Source organism: Rhagoletis pomonella, unplaced genomic scaffold (assembly GCF_013731165.1).
Source record: "Rhagoletis pomonella isolate Grant_MI unplaced genomic scaffold, Rhpom_1.0 Rhpom_scaffold_00008, whole genome shotgun sequence".
Classification (NCBI taxonomy): domain Eukaryota; kingdom Metazoa; phylum Arthropoda; class Insecta; order Diptera; family Tephritidae; genus Rhagoletis; species Rhagoletis pomonella.
Window position 1 is genome coordinate 5,440,434 of NW_023458562.1, and position 16,851 is coordinate 5,457,284.

The window sequence follows — 16,851 nt, forward strand, 5'->3', positions numbered from 1 at the left end:
TTTTACATACTAACTCCTGATAAACTCTACAACCCTTGTAATTGGCGGTGTGATTTTGAAGACAGTGAACGCATTTTGGTGGAATGTCTTTATTTTTTTCGCAAAGGGAGGAGGGGTGGTCTAATCCACATTTCACACACCTAAACGGCTTTTTACAATACTGCTTGGTATGACCAAATTCTTGGCAGCGATGGCATGGTACCAAGTCGTTACATTTTTTAGGTGGCTCAATCTTAACTACAGCATTGCACAAGCGATTGACATCGTATACACTTTTATTGTTTGCAGAGGGCTCAAGGTCCACAAAGAATATTGACATCGGCATTTTAGAAATTTTACTTTTTGCATTCACCATATTTCGAACAGTATGCCCATTTTTAGCTAGCTCGTGTTTAATATCATCGATAGGGGTCGAAAAATTAATGTTTTTTATAACTAGTCGATATGGCTTGTCTTCTTTCAATTGGTATGTATGAAAAACAATATTATGGGAATCTAGATGGCTCACAAGTTTTCTGTAGCATTCACTGTTTGCAGTCATCACCCTTGCTTGTGCGTCACTGCCAGACTTGTAGGTGAAGTTTTCTCTACCAATAATAGCTGAAAAGCTGTTCACCATTTTAGTAATGCCATTTACTTGAGGTATGAAAATCGGAGGTGGTTTGTGATAAACTGCAGTAGTTTGTAATGAGTCTTCTTCTGCATTAGCGTTGAAGTCATCATTTGGCATGTTCAAATCCAGTGATGCAAACCGGTTTGAATTGTTTGGAGTTTCGTTGATCCTTTGTTGTTTTTTAATAGCTTTGGAGAGTCAATGTTTTTACGCTTTGTTGCTTTAGGCTGGTACGCGATTTGCCAGCCTTCACTGTCATCACGAGTACCGTTGGCTTTATTATCATCGGTCATGAAATAAATGTAATGTTTTTTGTTTTTGTTTTGTTTTTTCTATTTTCGTTCACACACTATTTGTTAACGAGAACAATACTTTGCATTAGTTATACCGGGAGCTTAGCGGTTATGACCGTACTCACCGAATACAAGATAGGAACTCCAAATCAGAATATGGTGTGCTTCAAAAGTTATAGCATAGTTAACTTTGCCCCTCTTAAAAATTACATAAAAAATTCACTTGTTTTCATTATTATTTTTTATTTAAACACCTATAATTCAAAAGTTGTGCAGCAAATTCATCCAAATTTTTTTTTAAGGCTTCAAGTATACGTCAATGAATTATATCCAAAAGCAACCAGCTTATTTAGTTTACAACAGTGAAAATAAAGCTAAATAACACCAAGGTTTCCTGTTTTTTAGATTTGCCCATATATTTTCATTTAATTTCTACTTGAAATTAACGAAATTTTCTTTTAGTATTCAAAGTCCTCGAACCACGTTAGCTTTTTTGCTCAGAAATCCACATTTAAATTATCCCAAAAAAGTTAAAGTACACAAATTTTACCAACTGTTTTCTTTCTTAGGGCCGTTAACTTTTTTCTGTGCTTTATGTTTCTATGTTGTTAAGCTCTAAAAAGTATCGCCCAATGAAAAAATGCTAAAAAAAAACATACCGAAGTTTTTATTATAAGAAATACAACACAGAAATTTTTTGCAGTGCATTACCACCAACACATTCTAATACATTCTCATTTTAAGACTTCTCTGTTTGGCTAGCACTGATTTAGAGCCAGTACTGGCTCGTGATAAATCTATTTTGCATGCAAACAACTGGCGTGTTTAACACGGCTCTCTTCGCTCTGCAACATTTTCTTTTATAGTTCCGAACCAGTTCTAACGACGAAAAAAGTAACATTCTCACGACATGCGGTTCTACGTACTAGAATGACTGGGGTTTTACCCGACCAAGGGCTGTTGTTTCGGCGATCTAACCCCGTTTATGTCGGCGAAATGCCCTGGTCAAAGCACCATCGCAAAAAAATTAGAAAAAAGGTTTTTGCTTAACAGCGGTCGCCCCTCGACAGGCAATGGCAAACCTCCGAGTGTATTCCTGCCATGAAAAACAGCTTCTCATGAAAATACAATCGCTTTTCGGAGTCGGCGTAAAACTGTAGGTCCCTCCTCTTCGTGTGACAACATCAAGGCGCACGCCACAAATCGGAGGAGAAGCTTGGCCAATCACTAACTTATGTGTAAGCGCCAATCTATTATTATTACTATATGATACTTATTACTATATGATTATTATTACTATATGATACTACAGGCTTTGTAAAGCTGAGTGATGGAGCGATACTCAGTTAAACAACTTGTAAAAATTGCCGAAACGTTTTATGTAAATGCGCGTTCTGCAAGAAGTACATTTCGCGTATTGCGGGATCCCTTTGGTAAAGATAAACAGCCATATTGTCAACAATCAGTCGTTTGGTGCAGAAATTCGAACTGGGTCTGTGAAAAACCTGGCCACACCCGAGCGTCTTCGCATGTGGAAGTATGGAGTAAAAGTATGGTCATGCCAATAAGCTCGAGACGATTCCAGAGCTTAAGAACGAAATCATAAGCACTAGAAATGGTATTTAGCCCGAACTAACGAAAAAGTGATGCTAAAATAAAAAAATTATTTAGAAAACTTGTGTTGTGTTTTATTTATGATAGAAAATCTGCGGTCTTATAGAATCACCCTGTACTACCCTGACAGGCCACTAGATCTATGTGTGAATTTTGACTTTGCGAATGCGGTTTATTTCATTTGAATAGGGGCCTGCAGATCCTGCCTTCATTATTATCGTCTGTGATACCTGGACCTTTGTTATTGCCGCTACACTTCTAAGCCCTGCGTAAATCGACTAGTGACTAGTCTATGAACAGTTGAGGCCAATTTCAACTAACGGCAGGTTCAGGAAACATATTATTTAACAGGATCGAACCAAAGACAAAGGGCGATTGGCTAGTGGGTTTAAGGGAAGCAACTGAGAATCGTGTGGGGTTGCCTTCACTAGCTGGACATATGCATATTGGGTGTTTTGGGGTGGGGCCTGAATAAGTAAGAGTTTAACATGTTACAGTATCCAAACCTTAATTGCGCCAGAGTCACTCGGGTTTCTCGATGAAGCTGAAGCTGTTCGCCTGCAATCGGTGGGGTTGAACTCCGATGACGGCATTCACGACGTTAGAGTTGGTAAACATGGTGGTTGTATCTCGGTGCACGTTGCTTAAGATCTAGAAGGTGGCTCTGCTTACAGCAAGTGTTTGGTCGGGTGTTTCCTGTTAGCAGCCGAATTGCTTTCTGGGAATAATGATAAATACATTCATACATACATATGCATGTTTTATGACGGGTAGCACTGAGGCCTAGGTATGAAGGCATCTCATTTTACCACGATAATAAGTTTCTTAATTTAAGAACTCTCTTGCACATTTTTTGGCTTCGCATCCGAATTTCAGCATTCCTTAAAATAGCCTTAAATTATAGCCCATAGAATGCAATTAAGTAATATGAACATTTGGCCATTATTTCAGATAAGAATACGAAAACAGCTATTAAATTCTCAAAAATATCCGTTTCAAATTACTGCAAAATAAATCGTAGATTTACTGCAATTGAGCTTCCCTTTTATGTGGGCAATACACAAGGCAAATTTTTCATATGAGCTTAGAAGTCTTATGGTAAATTCGGTATCAACATATAACTTCGGAACCAAAACTTCAAATTGGAACGGATTATCGTCTGTACAATTTCATACGTACATATATGTACATACATATGTATATGTTGTATGTTGTTTAGGTCAAAAAGAAAATAATTTAGGTGGTATGCGTTCGAATTTCTCCAAAAAAATTTCTGACACCCTAGCAAATATATATATATAATCTATGTGTTATGTATGTACGCATATTGATATTCTCGCACTCCAATGTCATATTGTTATCCACTTTAGACGAAAGTGAGGTTTTTAAAACTTTAACACTTTCATTAGGGCGATGCCAAGCACATCACATGCACCAGAAATAACAAAAACATCATCTTAATAATATTAACAACATAAAATTCAAGCATATGACGTTAATCCCGGCGACTGTGGCCAACACTTGGTACTTTTTCGGCTAAATATATTTGATGAAATTACCAGCCAGGCGTAACAAATGAGACCGCCGGCGTTTTGCCTTTGCGGGGTTAAGTGCATCAAAAAATCACTACAATCAAATTAGGGTGTGATGGCGAAACAATTGTCCCCAGAGAAAAATTTGTGCACAGATTGACGCGAGGCTTTAATGGCACCCTAATTGAATGTGTAAATAAATTTGTAGATTACTCACAGGGTCGGCAGCTACACTTCACTTATAGGTACGGAGGACTTAGAAAATAAGAGAATTGTGGCAGCGAATACGTGTACATATGTATGTATACGCATGTTGCATGCAAAGTCAACTGTACAAGTATATGTACAAGTTAAATATGTAAGAGGATAGAGTCGGTGAGAGGGCGGATAGTACAAAGAGTAATAGCATTTGAGCATTTGCAATTCAATAAAACAGAATTTAATTGAAACCAACTTAGCAAGTGTATTTATTTATTGCAGAAATACTTAGCACGCACACAAACAGAGTTTGCTATTCGCCACAGAATCGATTGGTCCCTTGGAGTCAGCATTCAACGGTGAATTCGGCTGTATGCGCTGAGCAGGCCGGATCCATGGCAACTGCGCGTTCGAAAAATCAAAACTTAGGCTTGATCTGTGTGGTCTGTGGAGATACCAGCTCTGGAAAACACTATGGGATTTTAGCCTGCAATGGTTGTTCAGGATTTTTCAAAAGAAGCGTTCGCCGGAAACTCATCTACAGGTTAGTTTGCTATTATTAGTTGCGTTCCAGATGCTTCACGATATTCACGAAATTCACGATTTGCAGGAACAGCTGTTTTCTCCATTAATAAGCCTTATGGGAGGTGGTCACCTGGAACGACTTCCTGTAAAAACCTGCAAATCTTGAAGCATCTGGAACGCAGCTATTGTTTCTATTTTATCGATTAATAAAGATTATGAGTTACTTTAGATCGCAATTATACTACTATGACTATACTTTTTTAAAGGCACAAATATTTATGAATTTTAGCCTAACCATAGATATGTAGTTATGCATGTTATATATGCCTGTATGTAGGTATGTATGCACATTAAGGCGTATCACGATAAAAAATTTAGCGTGTGCCAGTTTTATTTGAATATTTATGTCGAGAAAAAATTTTGGGTGCAAAAATTTTATTTTTATGCACCCGCTAACTATAACTTTCTTATTTGCTACCCGATTTTTTTAATTATTTTGTCACCGAAAAGGCCTCGCTCAGATCTGTAATTGAATAAAGCCTAATAATTTTTGGCAAGGTCGTCACCGTTTTTTTGAGAGCTTTAGATTTACAGTATGAAAACAAAAATCTAGGGATAGTAATTCCAAAATTAGTGTAGGTATAAATTAAAACGGGTTTGAAGGCCAAAACTGTTTGATGGCCAATTATAGTCCTGCGAGGTCTTCACAACGCCATATACCGATTTTAAAAATCAGACATAAAAAAAGAAAGTTTTAGCAAAAAACGCGATTAAGCGGTACACCCAAAATTTTCTCTCGACCGAACATTCGCATTCGCATTCACAACCGCGGAGCTTCCGCATTCATTTTAACATTTACATTCGCTTTCGCATTCGTAATAATCAATGCGGAGCTTTTACGAATGCGAATGTTGTAAAAGTGCACCGATAAAACGTATATATGGCAAACAAAATGACAAATTTTAGCCAATATGTTTTGCCTGTGGTCGTGTTACCCGGGCGCCGCACATTGGAGTATTTGTGTAACAAAACTGGTCAAATGTCATATAGAGATAGATATAGAATTTTGATAAAAGTGTCTCTAAACATATTATTTCTTAAGCTATATAACCGAGCTATCAATGGGCAGTCATACAAGTTCCCACTTCTACTTGACTTTTGACGTACGTCAAAGAGAACTTTGTCCTTTTAATAATATTTTTTTTTTGTTTTCTGTGTTTTTTTTTTTGTTTTGCAGGCAGCATTGGTTTCTTTTTTTACTATGATTTTTCTGGACCAATCTTAAAAAAGCTACTAGAAATGAAAGAACTAAGTGTGCACTGTAATTTTAAACCAAATTTTCGTGATTTGCTTTTGATGTTACATATATTTTTTTCAATCATTTCAAATGAGGCTCTTTGGGGAATTTATTTTTAGCAAACATTTCAAAAACAGTAATTTTGTTTACTTGTCGGACAATATTTTTTTCATATGGATATACATACATTGGATCCTTAGCTAAAAACTTCTGTGGTAAAACTCTCCCGGTATGCCTTTGTTCTTTGCTATTTAAAGTCAAAGAGTAAGTTTCTTCAACGGGGATTTCCAGCAGAAATGATGAACGCTTGCCTATAAAGAGAATCGCTGCTCAAATAATTAAAAAGCTATAGGTCTGACCTTTAATTAGGTAAGAATTACGTAACTATCTGAGACCCTCATCATCCGTGATTACAATAATTAATAATAAATAAGCTATAGGTCTGACCTTTAATTAGGTAAGAATTACGTAACTATGGCTGACTTCCAAAACGTATCAATACAATGTTTGGAAACTGTTATACTGCGATATTCCAACTGTTTGTATATGCAGAGTTGCGACACATTGCAACAATATACACTGCATTTTTAATTTATTCAATATAGCAATGTATTAAGATAGAATAATGTAATCTTACCCTTCGACGTCGGCCATTGTTTACTTCAAAATGTCATGAAAGTATCAATTAGCTTAGCGATGCGCAGTTTGCTTCTGTATACGCATTGATAACTTTTACGATACATTTTGGGGCATGTCACATCGTCAAAAATTACACATTTGCATTTAGGAATGCGTGACTTTGTATAGTTGCTTTGCAACTGACGTTTTGGAACTCAGCCTATCTGAGATAAAAATATAACCATATTCTGATCCGATTCGGCTGGCAGCCACGATTTAGTTAAAAAAAATTTTCATTCCTGGAAAATAATAATTTATTTTCCATATCTACCTATATATTTAGCTTACTCCAAGCACAAATTACTTTATTATAAAAAATTAAAATTACAGTGCACAGAAGAAGCATTGAAAATGAATTACAAAAACTAAATACGTTACAGGTACCCCAAATTCTGAAACAGCCAAAGGAATGAGAATGAAGAATACTTTTTAAAAAGCTTTGGAAAAACCTGACACATCTGCTTTGGCTTGTAAGCGGTGTTTAAACAACGATCTCGCCGTTATGCTAGATTCTTCAAGTGGAGATTAAAGTTAGGAGGATACATCCTATATTTTCATCCTCAATGCAATTCTCATTACTTTTTATTTAATATAATGTTCCAGTTTTTAAATTCAAGTACTAAATAAAATAAACATTATTAAAAATTACTAAGTTTTCCATTTTTTTATTTTCCTAAATAACTTAATTTAATTTTTTCTTAAAAATACTTGAAATCCGCATCCGCGGATGTTAGCTGTTAGACATCCGCATCCGTATTCGCATCCGCGGATGTCTAAAATTCCACATTCGCAACACCCCTACTACACACATACTATTTATGCATGTACACTTCTGCATAAATGCATATCGTGTAACTTTTCAATTCCAAACACTGCAATTTTTTCTCTATACATTATATTATGCCCGTTGTTATTCTCATGTTCTGCATACACTTTCGAATGATTAACAGGCAGATTTCCTCAAAAGGGATGAAAAAAAAAGCTGGCATCACGTATTCGTTGAACTAAATTTACACTCTATGCATTCCGATAATCCATGGCTTCTGAACGATATTCTTACCATCATCCCCTACAAATAAGTCAAATGGTTTATTCCTGCAGACTATGTTATTTGGTCACATTTGGTTAAGTGTATTCTTCATAAGCTCCATATCAATCTCTTGGGAAGGGATAAAGTGAGTTGACATTTGCGATGACTAAAGGGAAATAGTAATACATGCTGGAATAAAAAAATTTAATTTTAATATTAGGAAAACGGGGTTTGACTTTATCCTTTAATGTTTTTTTTTATTAAATACGTACGCCGTATGATTCTACTATGCGGCTGCTTAAAGAGTTTTTGAAATTTTTATTTAGCTTATGAGCATTTTTTTCAGTTTATGTTTGTTTTATTACAAGCTTTTATTTAATTTGCTCATCCCGCGGAAATTTTCAATCGATTTTGAACTAACTTCCCGGAATGCGATAGACTTCAGCCACAATTACACTGCAATTTAAAATATAAATTGATTATCTAAATGGTCTAGGTGCCCCGATCTCAAGACGGGCCAAACTTAGTATGATTTACGGCTAGCCCAGCATAATTTGACAAAGGACGTAAAAAACGCCCCAAGTTATTTATATCTGCCGGCGTTAGAAATATAGTTTCAGACACTGGTATGATCGATTCTATTGTGAATTATTTGAAATGTTTTACAAGGCCCTACCTTTAACTTTCTTATACTTATACATGTGTAAATTTTGCATGGTCTTAGGCATCTCTGTTAAGAATTACATTAGTCGTGGTTTCGTACTTTCCATTAAAGAACTATCTGGTAACTTTCCAGTAAGCGAATTTCTGAAAGTAACGCAACATTTACTCCCAGTGAGAGAAACATGCAAGAAAGTATGGAAATGCAAAACGTATTATTTTTTCATCTCATTTCATTTATTAACTTGTTAAATGCAGTAAACCGCGAGCTCCTTTCAGTGTACAAATAATCCAGAAAAATTACAAAATTAACTTCAACTAAAATCAAATTAAATAAAGTACGGAATAATATAGTAATAGTAGCAACAGTAATTAAATTTAAGTAACACTTTACGAATAAAAAAAACAGATATACCTATATAATAAATAAAGATAACGGTTAAGAAGAGGATTTTTTAGGTAAGTTAAAAGCATATAAACATTGTTATACATTTTGAAGCATATAAACATTCTTATACATTTAGCTGTGGCTACCATTATTTTCCTATACAATTTTCTAAGAAAAATAGTATTTCCTGTCTTATTATATGTATATTTAAATAGGTTTATTTTATTTATTGAAACTACAATTGTTTTGTTAGTGCGAAGTGCACTAAGCATAATGCCATCAGCTGCTTTCTTACTGGCAAATAGTTACCATGATACAAATATTTAAAGGTAGTTTCACTTCTTCTTCTTATCCGCCATTGCTCCCATTTGACGTAAACTGTGCTTTTGACGTTTTCTTTTAAATTGAAGCTACCATATTCTTTGAAGAAACCAAAAAAGTGGTTTTTTACTTAAAGAAAAAATTATTCCAAAATTATTTCAAGGAATATATTTTGAGCATCATTTTATAGCGGCCTTTTAGTGGTTTATTTCTAAAATTAATTATAAAACGGAAGGCTAGCAAAATACTCCTATTACATTGCGTAATGCACATGGATAATATGTTTGTTTATGCAATTATTTTCATCATTATTTAGTACGATTAGCTGCATATTTCGGGATGGCCACGTGCATGGTAACTTCACCAAGGAGTTGTTTGCTTGTTCCAACAGCTTTTCGGAGGAAAATTTTCAGCCTCGGGACGGATGTGCCCAATCTAAGCGAAACGCTGCACCAGCAGCAGTAGAGCGAGTAGTTTATCTGTCTATAAACTAAAACAAGGAGCTCTAAGAATTTGTAAATTTTTTACCTCCCTCTAAGTTTATGCTTCCATAGTGCTTTCATTGACGATATGTTACTTGTTAACTATTCCTTTGTTCATATGTCCTCTAAAAAGGATCCAAATTAAAGCAACATCCTAATATCTATAATAATATATCAAGCAACACTGCATATAATGCCAAATTTTTTTGCGGTAAGGTAATTTAAGGTATATTAAATTAGCACTCACTTATTAACAGCTATGTTAATACGATGAATTAAGTAAATTTACCTTGCGTGTTGTTATTTTTTAATGCATAAAAAATTCCTTTAAAAAATAATAAAATTTATTTGTTGAGGTGCAGTGATACTCGAGCAATTTATGAAAAGTATAAACGTCATAAGTGAAATTACCTTCTTTTTTGTATCATGATAGTTACTAGTAAAAATTTATCCAGTAAAAATCCAATAAAACTTGCAAGTTCAGATGTCATTTTCGGTCTCTGAATTTCCTCTCTTTTGCTGATTTCTGTGCGTAAAAAAGGCAACTATTATTTGGTTTGCTGTCACAGGGATTTCGTGAGACAGAAATGCGTTAAACGTCACCCTCTTCGCATTAGAAATCACATACATACATCTTAAAAGGATACATACCCTGTAGGGAAACCGCGGACTAGTGAATCAAAATTCTAGTTCCGTACCAGGTCTTTATCGCCAAAAACGAACTAGTCCGATAGGAACTAGATCCCCACCTGTCCAAAATCGGCGAAAAGTGGTACTTTTAAAAAACTAATTTTTTTCAGTTTTTTTCACTAGAAATCTATATCTAAAGTGACGAATTTAGAAATAGTTCGAAACTATAGCAAAAGGGTTGCAGAACGAACTAGATCTTATTTGTCGAATTTAGAACCAGTTCCGAACTATCGAAAAAGGGATGCAGCGGGGGGCTTGTTTACTTTACATGTGTTCGGCGGCTTTTTCGTTCAAATACGCTTCTATTCTGTGCTTCGCAGATGCTTTTTCATAGCTTGGTAATACAAAACTAAAATTTGTGTTAACATTTCAACATCTTGGGACAGTCTGGAATCTAAGAAATAACAGCGAGCACCTCTGAAAACTCAGCTACAGCTAAAGGTATGTAAACGTACATTTCTTACATTCATTTAAACAAATTTAATTTCAAATTGAAAACACATTTCTTCCAAAATAACTGAAAATCGCACACACGGAAGAACCAAAAAGATTGAAAAATCATGATACTTTTTTCTTTCGTCTGTCGATTCTAGAACTGGTTCGGAACTATAGAATTTAGGACTAGTTCGGAACTATCGAAAAAGGGATGCAGCGGGGTGCAATTGACACTTCCTAGGACATCGCCATGTTAAATTCGCCAGTTGCTTGCATGCAAAAGAGATTTATCGCGAACCAGTACTGGGTCTAAATGTACTAGAAGCGCACCAGTTCAGAACTAGAGATTTTCCCCACAGGGATATAAAAAAATATAATAGATTGGCGCTTACATATATGTTAGTGTTTGGCTGAGCTTCTCCTTCGATTTGTGGCGTGCGCCTTGATGTTGTCACACTAATAGGTGGGACCTACACTTTTACGCCGACTCCGAACGGCGATTATATTTCAATGAGAAGATGTTTTTCATGGCAGAAACACACTCGGGTTTTGCCATTGCCTGCCGAGGGGCGATCGCTTCTTTTTTTATAATTTTTTTGCGATTTTGCTTTGAGCAGGGCTTGAACCCAGGCGCTGCGGAGTAGACGCGCGCACTGCTTACACTACACCACAGTGGCCGCGGATACATATTTCCACTATATTACCGGGAAAATTACAATTTTTACGTTGTTCTTATTCTGAATAAAGTGTACACGGTAGAGAAAAAACGAGACTTATTAGACAAAAATCTCGCTAGAGACGTTAAATAGTCAATAGACCTCTACGAGAGACTCACCTGCACAGTCTACGTGAGAATTATTTATTATTATTAACCCCAACGTTTGCCCTCCTCCCCCCATCCGCACTGTTTTTTCAGGCAGGAGTTTGCTAAGTGTCGGGATCTAGTTAAAACTATTTAGCTACAGAACCAAATTCATTAGCTGATATTATGTCTTTTTGTTAGTCAATCATTTATTGAGATAGGATAGTATCGCTTTCTTAATGCTGAAAAGAGAATCATATATATAAAATGTGCTGGAATGAGAGTTAAAAGCAACGGTGTGGCTCGTGTAATTCAAAATTAGTTTTACAAGTTTTCAAAAATGGGGGACTTCACCCAGAAGAAGCTGACTTGAAATTGAGCCTGTCAGTAATTTAGCCATAAAAATTGTACCACGCATTTCCCTGTGGCTGACAAGTGTAGGAAGATTAATAAGTTTTTTAAATTGATTCTATCTTGCCTGAGTAAACTCGACACCTTGGATTCCAAACCACCGAACCGTGTTCCAGAATCGGTCTAACTAATGTTGTAAATAGAGTTTCAGAAATATAAGGGTTACTAAATTCTTTTGACCATGATTTCACAAATTCAAGTACACCTTTAGCCTTGTTGATTTCACGTCAATGTAAAGATTAAAATTAAATTTAAGATCCATTGTGATACCAAGCTCCACAAATATGTATACCTGTTCCAGATTATGCTTACCTAATGCATAAGAAACTGGCTGAACAAGGGCTGCTAAACTATCGATGGATGAACCATATTTTCGATAGTTTTGGGCCTCACCATTCGATAGTATCGATACTATCGGTAAGATACCATAATCTTAAGGCGCTCGTCAAACCATAAATACGGATCGCAATATTTGGATCGGGGTAGCATCAAATATTGATGGATCGTGATACGGATCGTAAAATATCTAGAAATTTTTAAATCCGGATCACGGATCGCAATACTGTCAATAAATATTGAATGTCTAGCATTTTCAAAACGAGATCCACACATTTCGCCAGTACATCTTGCACTCTAATTGAGCGAACATCGAAAACGTATGCGTTCTGACTTCCATCGCTGCTCTTAAAACCTTAAAAAAATTTAAAATATTTAAATTAACATTGGAAATGTTAAAAGGTTTGTAAAGTGCATTATCTATAAATTATTCGTACAAAATAAAAATGTTTTCCTGCGCCATATTAAGTGTGCAGCACAAAAACTAAGCAAATATTGAGGCGATAAATATTAATCGTTTAGCACATACTCACGATCCATCAATATTTTGAGATCCATCAAAATGGATCACGACCCAAATATCGCGATCCGTATTAATAGTGTAACAGGCGCTTAAAGAAAAAATATCAGATCCTTACTACAGCACTAATTATATTGAATATGGTTATATTAGTAGAGAAAACATGAATGCTAGTTTCAAGCACTATTTTGTGCTTTATTAAAAATAACAAAATAAGTTGCGTTAAACAACAAAAAGCAATACAGTCCAATTCATTTCATTTCATTAGAAAGTCAGATGTATGAGATCAAGGCCTTCGCATTTGTCAGCCAAAAAGGTAAAAAAGCATAATATGGCAAAAAGATAAATTGAGACAGGACATTTTATCAAGTTTTGGCTAATAACACATACACAGGCCAACAAGGTTTTCTAACCAAGAATCGGACTATACTTTTCCGAAAATCTTTGACGTGGTGAATTCGAATTTGACACGATGAACTGAGTTTAGTAAATTCGTTGATATTCTGAAAATGAGGAGTTTTGAATAAAACTCAGTAAATTCAACAGACGACTTCTCGGTGACAAATAAAGATTTTTATAGCTTTAAAATGAATTTTGGAGGGAAGTACTTTAAGATAACGAGATGATATTTCTGAAAAAAAAAAAAATACTTTCATCGTGTTACAGGAACTCAAATGTGCCCAAAAACCGTGATTTTTGTACTTTTAGGTTAGAATATCTCGAACACCTGACGTGATTGGGCTATTCTGGGGTCAGATTGGAGATCAGCACGTCAAATGCCTTCGGAAAAGTATAGTCCGATTCTTGGTTAGAAAATTTAATGAAATTTTGTCGGCCTGTGTAATGTTTTGTTAATTCAATATTTATCATTTTTTATGAAAGCACAGTTCGTTATCTAACATAAACCATGCAAGTCCAAATTTCAAACACCTTACAAAAATTAGGAAAATTCGAACAAGTTTCATCAAAATTTCGAGTTTTTTATTTAGATTTCCGATAGTATCGCGATAGTGCCCACCATTCATCGATAGTGGTGACACATTGAAACCATTGATACTATCGATAGTGCCATGGATAGTTTTCCAGCTCTAGGCTGAACAGCTCTTCGAGAGGGCCACATTAATCTCCATTTTTTAAGATTTAGAGACATAGGATTTACTTTACACCAGTTAGCCATGCCGTTTAAGTTTGTTTGTAGCAAAGAATTTTCTTTAATTGAAACCATGATAAAATAATTTTTAGAAGGTAATTTCACTTCTTCTAATCTGCCATGTTAGCTATCTGACAGAAAACGTGTTTCGTATTTTTTATTGTACCAACTTTTTCAATAAAAATCCGGCTTTTCACGTTGGAAAAATAAAACAAAGCAAAGCCAAACATATAAGTAGTGATAGAACGATACGAGTACCGAGTGTAGACTATCGATACTTTTCATGAGTACAGTGGTCGTCCAGTATAACGAATGATATATTGTCTGGGTTCATACGCTATATCGAAAAGTACGTTGTATCGAACTCAAATTTTGTTATGAGAATTCAATAAAATCAGTCAATACATGAGCCCCATATTCCAATTTTCCTTAATGTGTTTTATTTTTTTTTTATTTTTTACCTAATAAATAACAAACGTTTACGCGACGGAGGTATTTTTCCAGTTCAATAAACGCGACCACTTGTAAGAAGTTATTCTTTTGAACTGATCGTAATTCCACGTATGCAACAGTCATGCAAAATCAAGTCATTCAAGCACACAAAGTAAGGAAGCGTTTGTTATATAGAATACTCCTTTTTTCAACCGTTCGTTATTTAGAGTAATCAATATATTTAAAAAGGCATTCGTTATTTGGAGCGTACGTTATATAGGCATTCGTTATACTGGACGACCACTGTACTGAGTAGTATCGAGAACTCAATACTTTTTGACGAGTACTGAGTAAATATCGTAAATATAAAGTCCGTGGTGTGCGATGGATCTAAAACATTTTAAACAAGAAATATTGCCGTCATATTTTCGCTGTTATGATTTTTATCATGTGATTAGCAGTGGCAAGAATGTATGCATTAAATACGTATATGTATATTAAAAATGAAGTGATCAGTTATGAAATATATAAATCTTTACATGTTCTGTTAAAAAATATCTAAAATAACAAGCGAAAATCCCGAAGTTCTATATCGTAGCAGTGGCCACATTGCATGTTTTTAACAGACACGTTTTATGTCAAAATTTTCGAAGTTAAACAACCTTCTAAAAATTATTGCATCATGATTAAAACGTACGATTTGTAAAGTTTTACGTCATCTGTATACATTAAAATTTGGGAAAATTTTATATCTGTAGCATGGTGAAATAATAATCAGGTATTGTCACCTAAGGGGTGGTTGTTGTAATTTTAGCAATTTCGGCATACCAGCGTTACAGTAATGCCTACTCTATTTATTCCAATTTCATTTCTGGGCAAAATAGAAAAACAAACTGGATCAGACAATTTTGTGAAAAAAGTATGCGTAGGTATCACTGTTTCCCTGTTTCGCTTTTGCTTTTACTTTTCGTTTCAAATTCATTGGAAATTCTAAAGGTGAATTTTTGGTAAAATATTTTCTATATATATCCAACAGATTATTGGGGCAGTACCTTGGATGGCAGTGATGATGCACTTTGGTCTAGCAACTTAAACGTATAAATTATTTTATAATGGGCGCGTTTCTAAGACGTAGCTGTGGTTAAACTATTGAGTGTTTGTTTTAGAAACGCATAGTTGAGTAGTTCCGCTCAGCTCAGCGGTTGTGGATTCGACGCCATTTTATAAAACTATTTCGCTACATGAACTCTACAATTTAAGTCAAAAATTAGTTTTGCCTTACGTCAGTTTTCATAGTAAATTCAAATAAAAATAATAATTTTTCTGTAAATTGTTTATTAAACTACCATAAATAAAATAAAATACACATATATAAAATTAAATAAAAATGGAAAATTCGTGTACATATCTGTATTCGTAGTAGCTTAAGTCGGGAGGCTGGCTCTAATATTGCGTACCTTTCGCAGCGGACGATTACGAATAACGCACTGCAACTGGGACAATAAACGTGAAAAGAATAGTTATGGTGCTCGCAAGTCAAGATTCCTTGTGGTTTAAGGAGTAAACGGAATGGTGCACCGTATGTAATAGGAATGTTAATCCTGGGATCCCGGACTTTTTAAGGTCTCGAAAATCCCGGAATTCTTGGCAAGTAGTCCCGGGATTTTCGGGATTTGTAATTTGCACTAATGGCAATAATAGAAACTCCTCTTCTTGACCAGTATTGGCTATATTTCTTTTTTTATTTAATAATTAATAATTTTTTATAAATGTCTAGCTTATTGTACATATAACACCGCGCGATAGTAAATGTTAAACACAAATATAGAAAAATTGCGTTTTTAGGTTTTCACTCTGACGTCAGTAATTCAAAACCGGAAAATGTGCTTAGAGAAGAAGTATGGGTAAAAAATTAATGAGGAAATCCTGTAGAATTTTAAATATAATAATTTGGTAAATATTGAAAATGTCATTTTAAAATTTTACCCTTGAAATTTCGCAATATTTGTTCGAATTTCGTTCTTCTAACATTGTCAGCTTAAAAATTACCTATTCGTCCTGGTGAATCCAAAAAATTTAAATTTTTTAAATTCTAAAGAAATTTCCTGTTGCATTTGTTACCCATATTTTTATTCTACATTGCATTGAATTTTTTAATAATTTTTGGAATTAATCATGTTTTTTAAATTACAAAGTCTTTCAAAATAAATCCTGCGGTCAGAGAGAAAAAATAAAAACGCCTCTTTAAATAAAAAAAGTAGGTTTCAAACCATGGTACAATAATTACAGGTATTGTCTTCCTAGAGTGTTTTGCTTCACATCGAAATTCGTGCTCTCTTATTTTCATTTTGACGCAGTTCAATGTTGATTCTTTTATTTATATTTGGCTTTGCTTGTTGTTTTCGCTCAATTTAATTTTTATAATTCTTCAAAACAAAAGAAAA

At 34.7% G+C, this 16,851-nt stretch overlaps 1 protein-coding gene across 1 annotated transcript in view; it reads left to right on the forward strand.

The window, feature by feature from the left end:
- The window catches only part of LOC118745050 (photoreceptor-specific nuclear receptor), a 321,923-nt gene that overhangs the window by 88,595 nt on the left and 216,477 nt on the right, over positions 1 to 16,851 (forward strand). Inside the window, exon 2 of the mRNA XM_036478586.1 lies at positions 4,533 to 4,794. Within this exon, the coding sequence (XP_036334479.1) occupies positions 4,533 to 4,794 (262 nt within the window). The remainder of the gene's footprint in view (positions 1 to 4,532; positions 4,795 to 16,851) is intronic.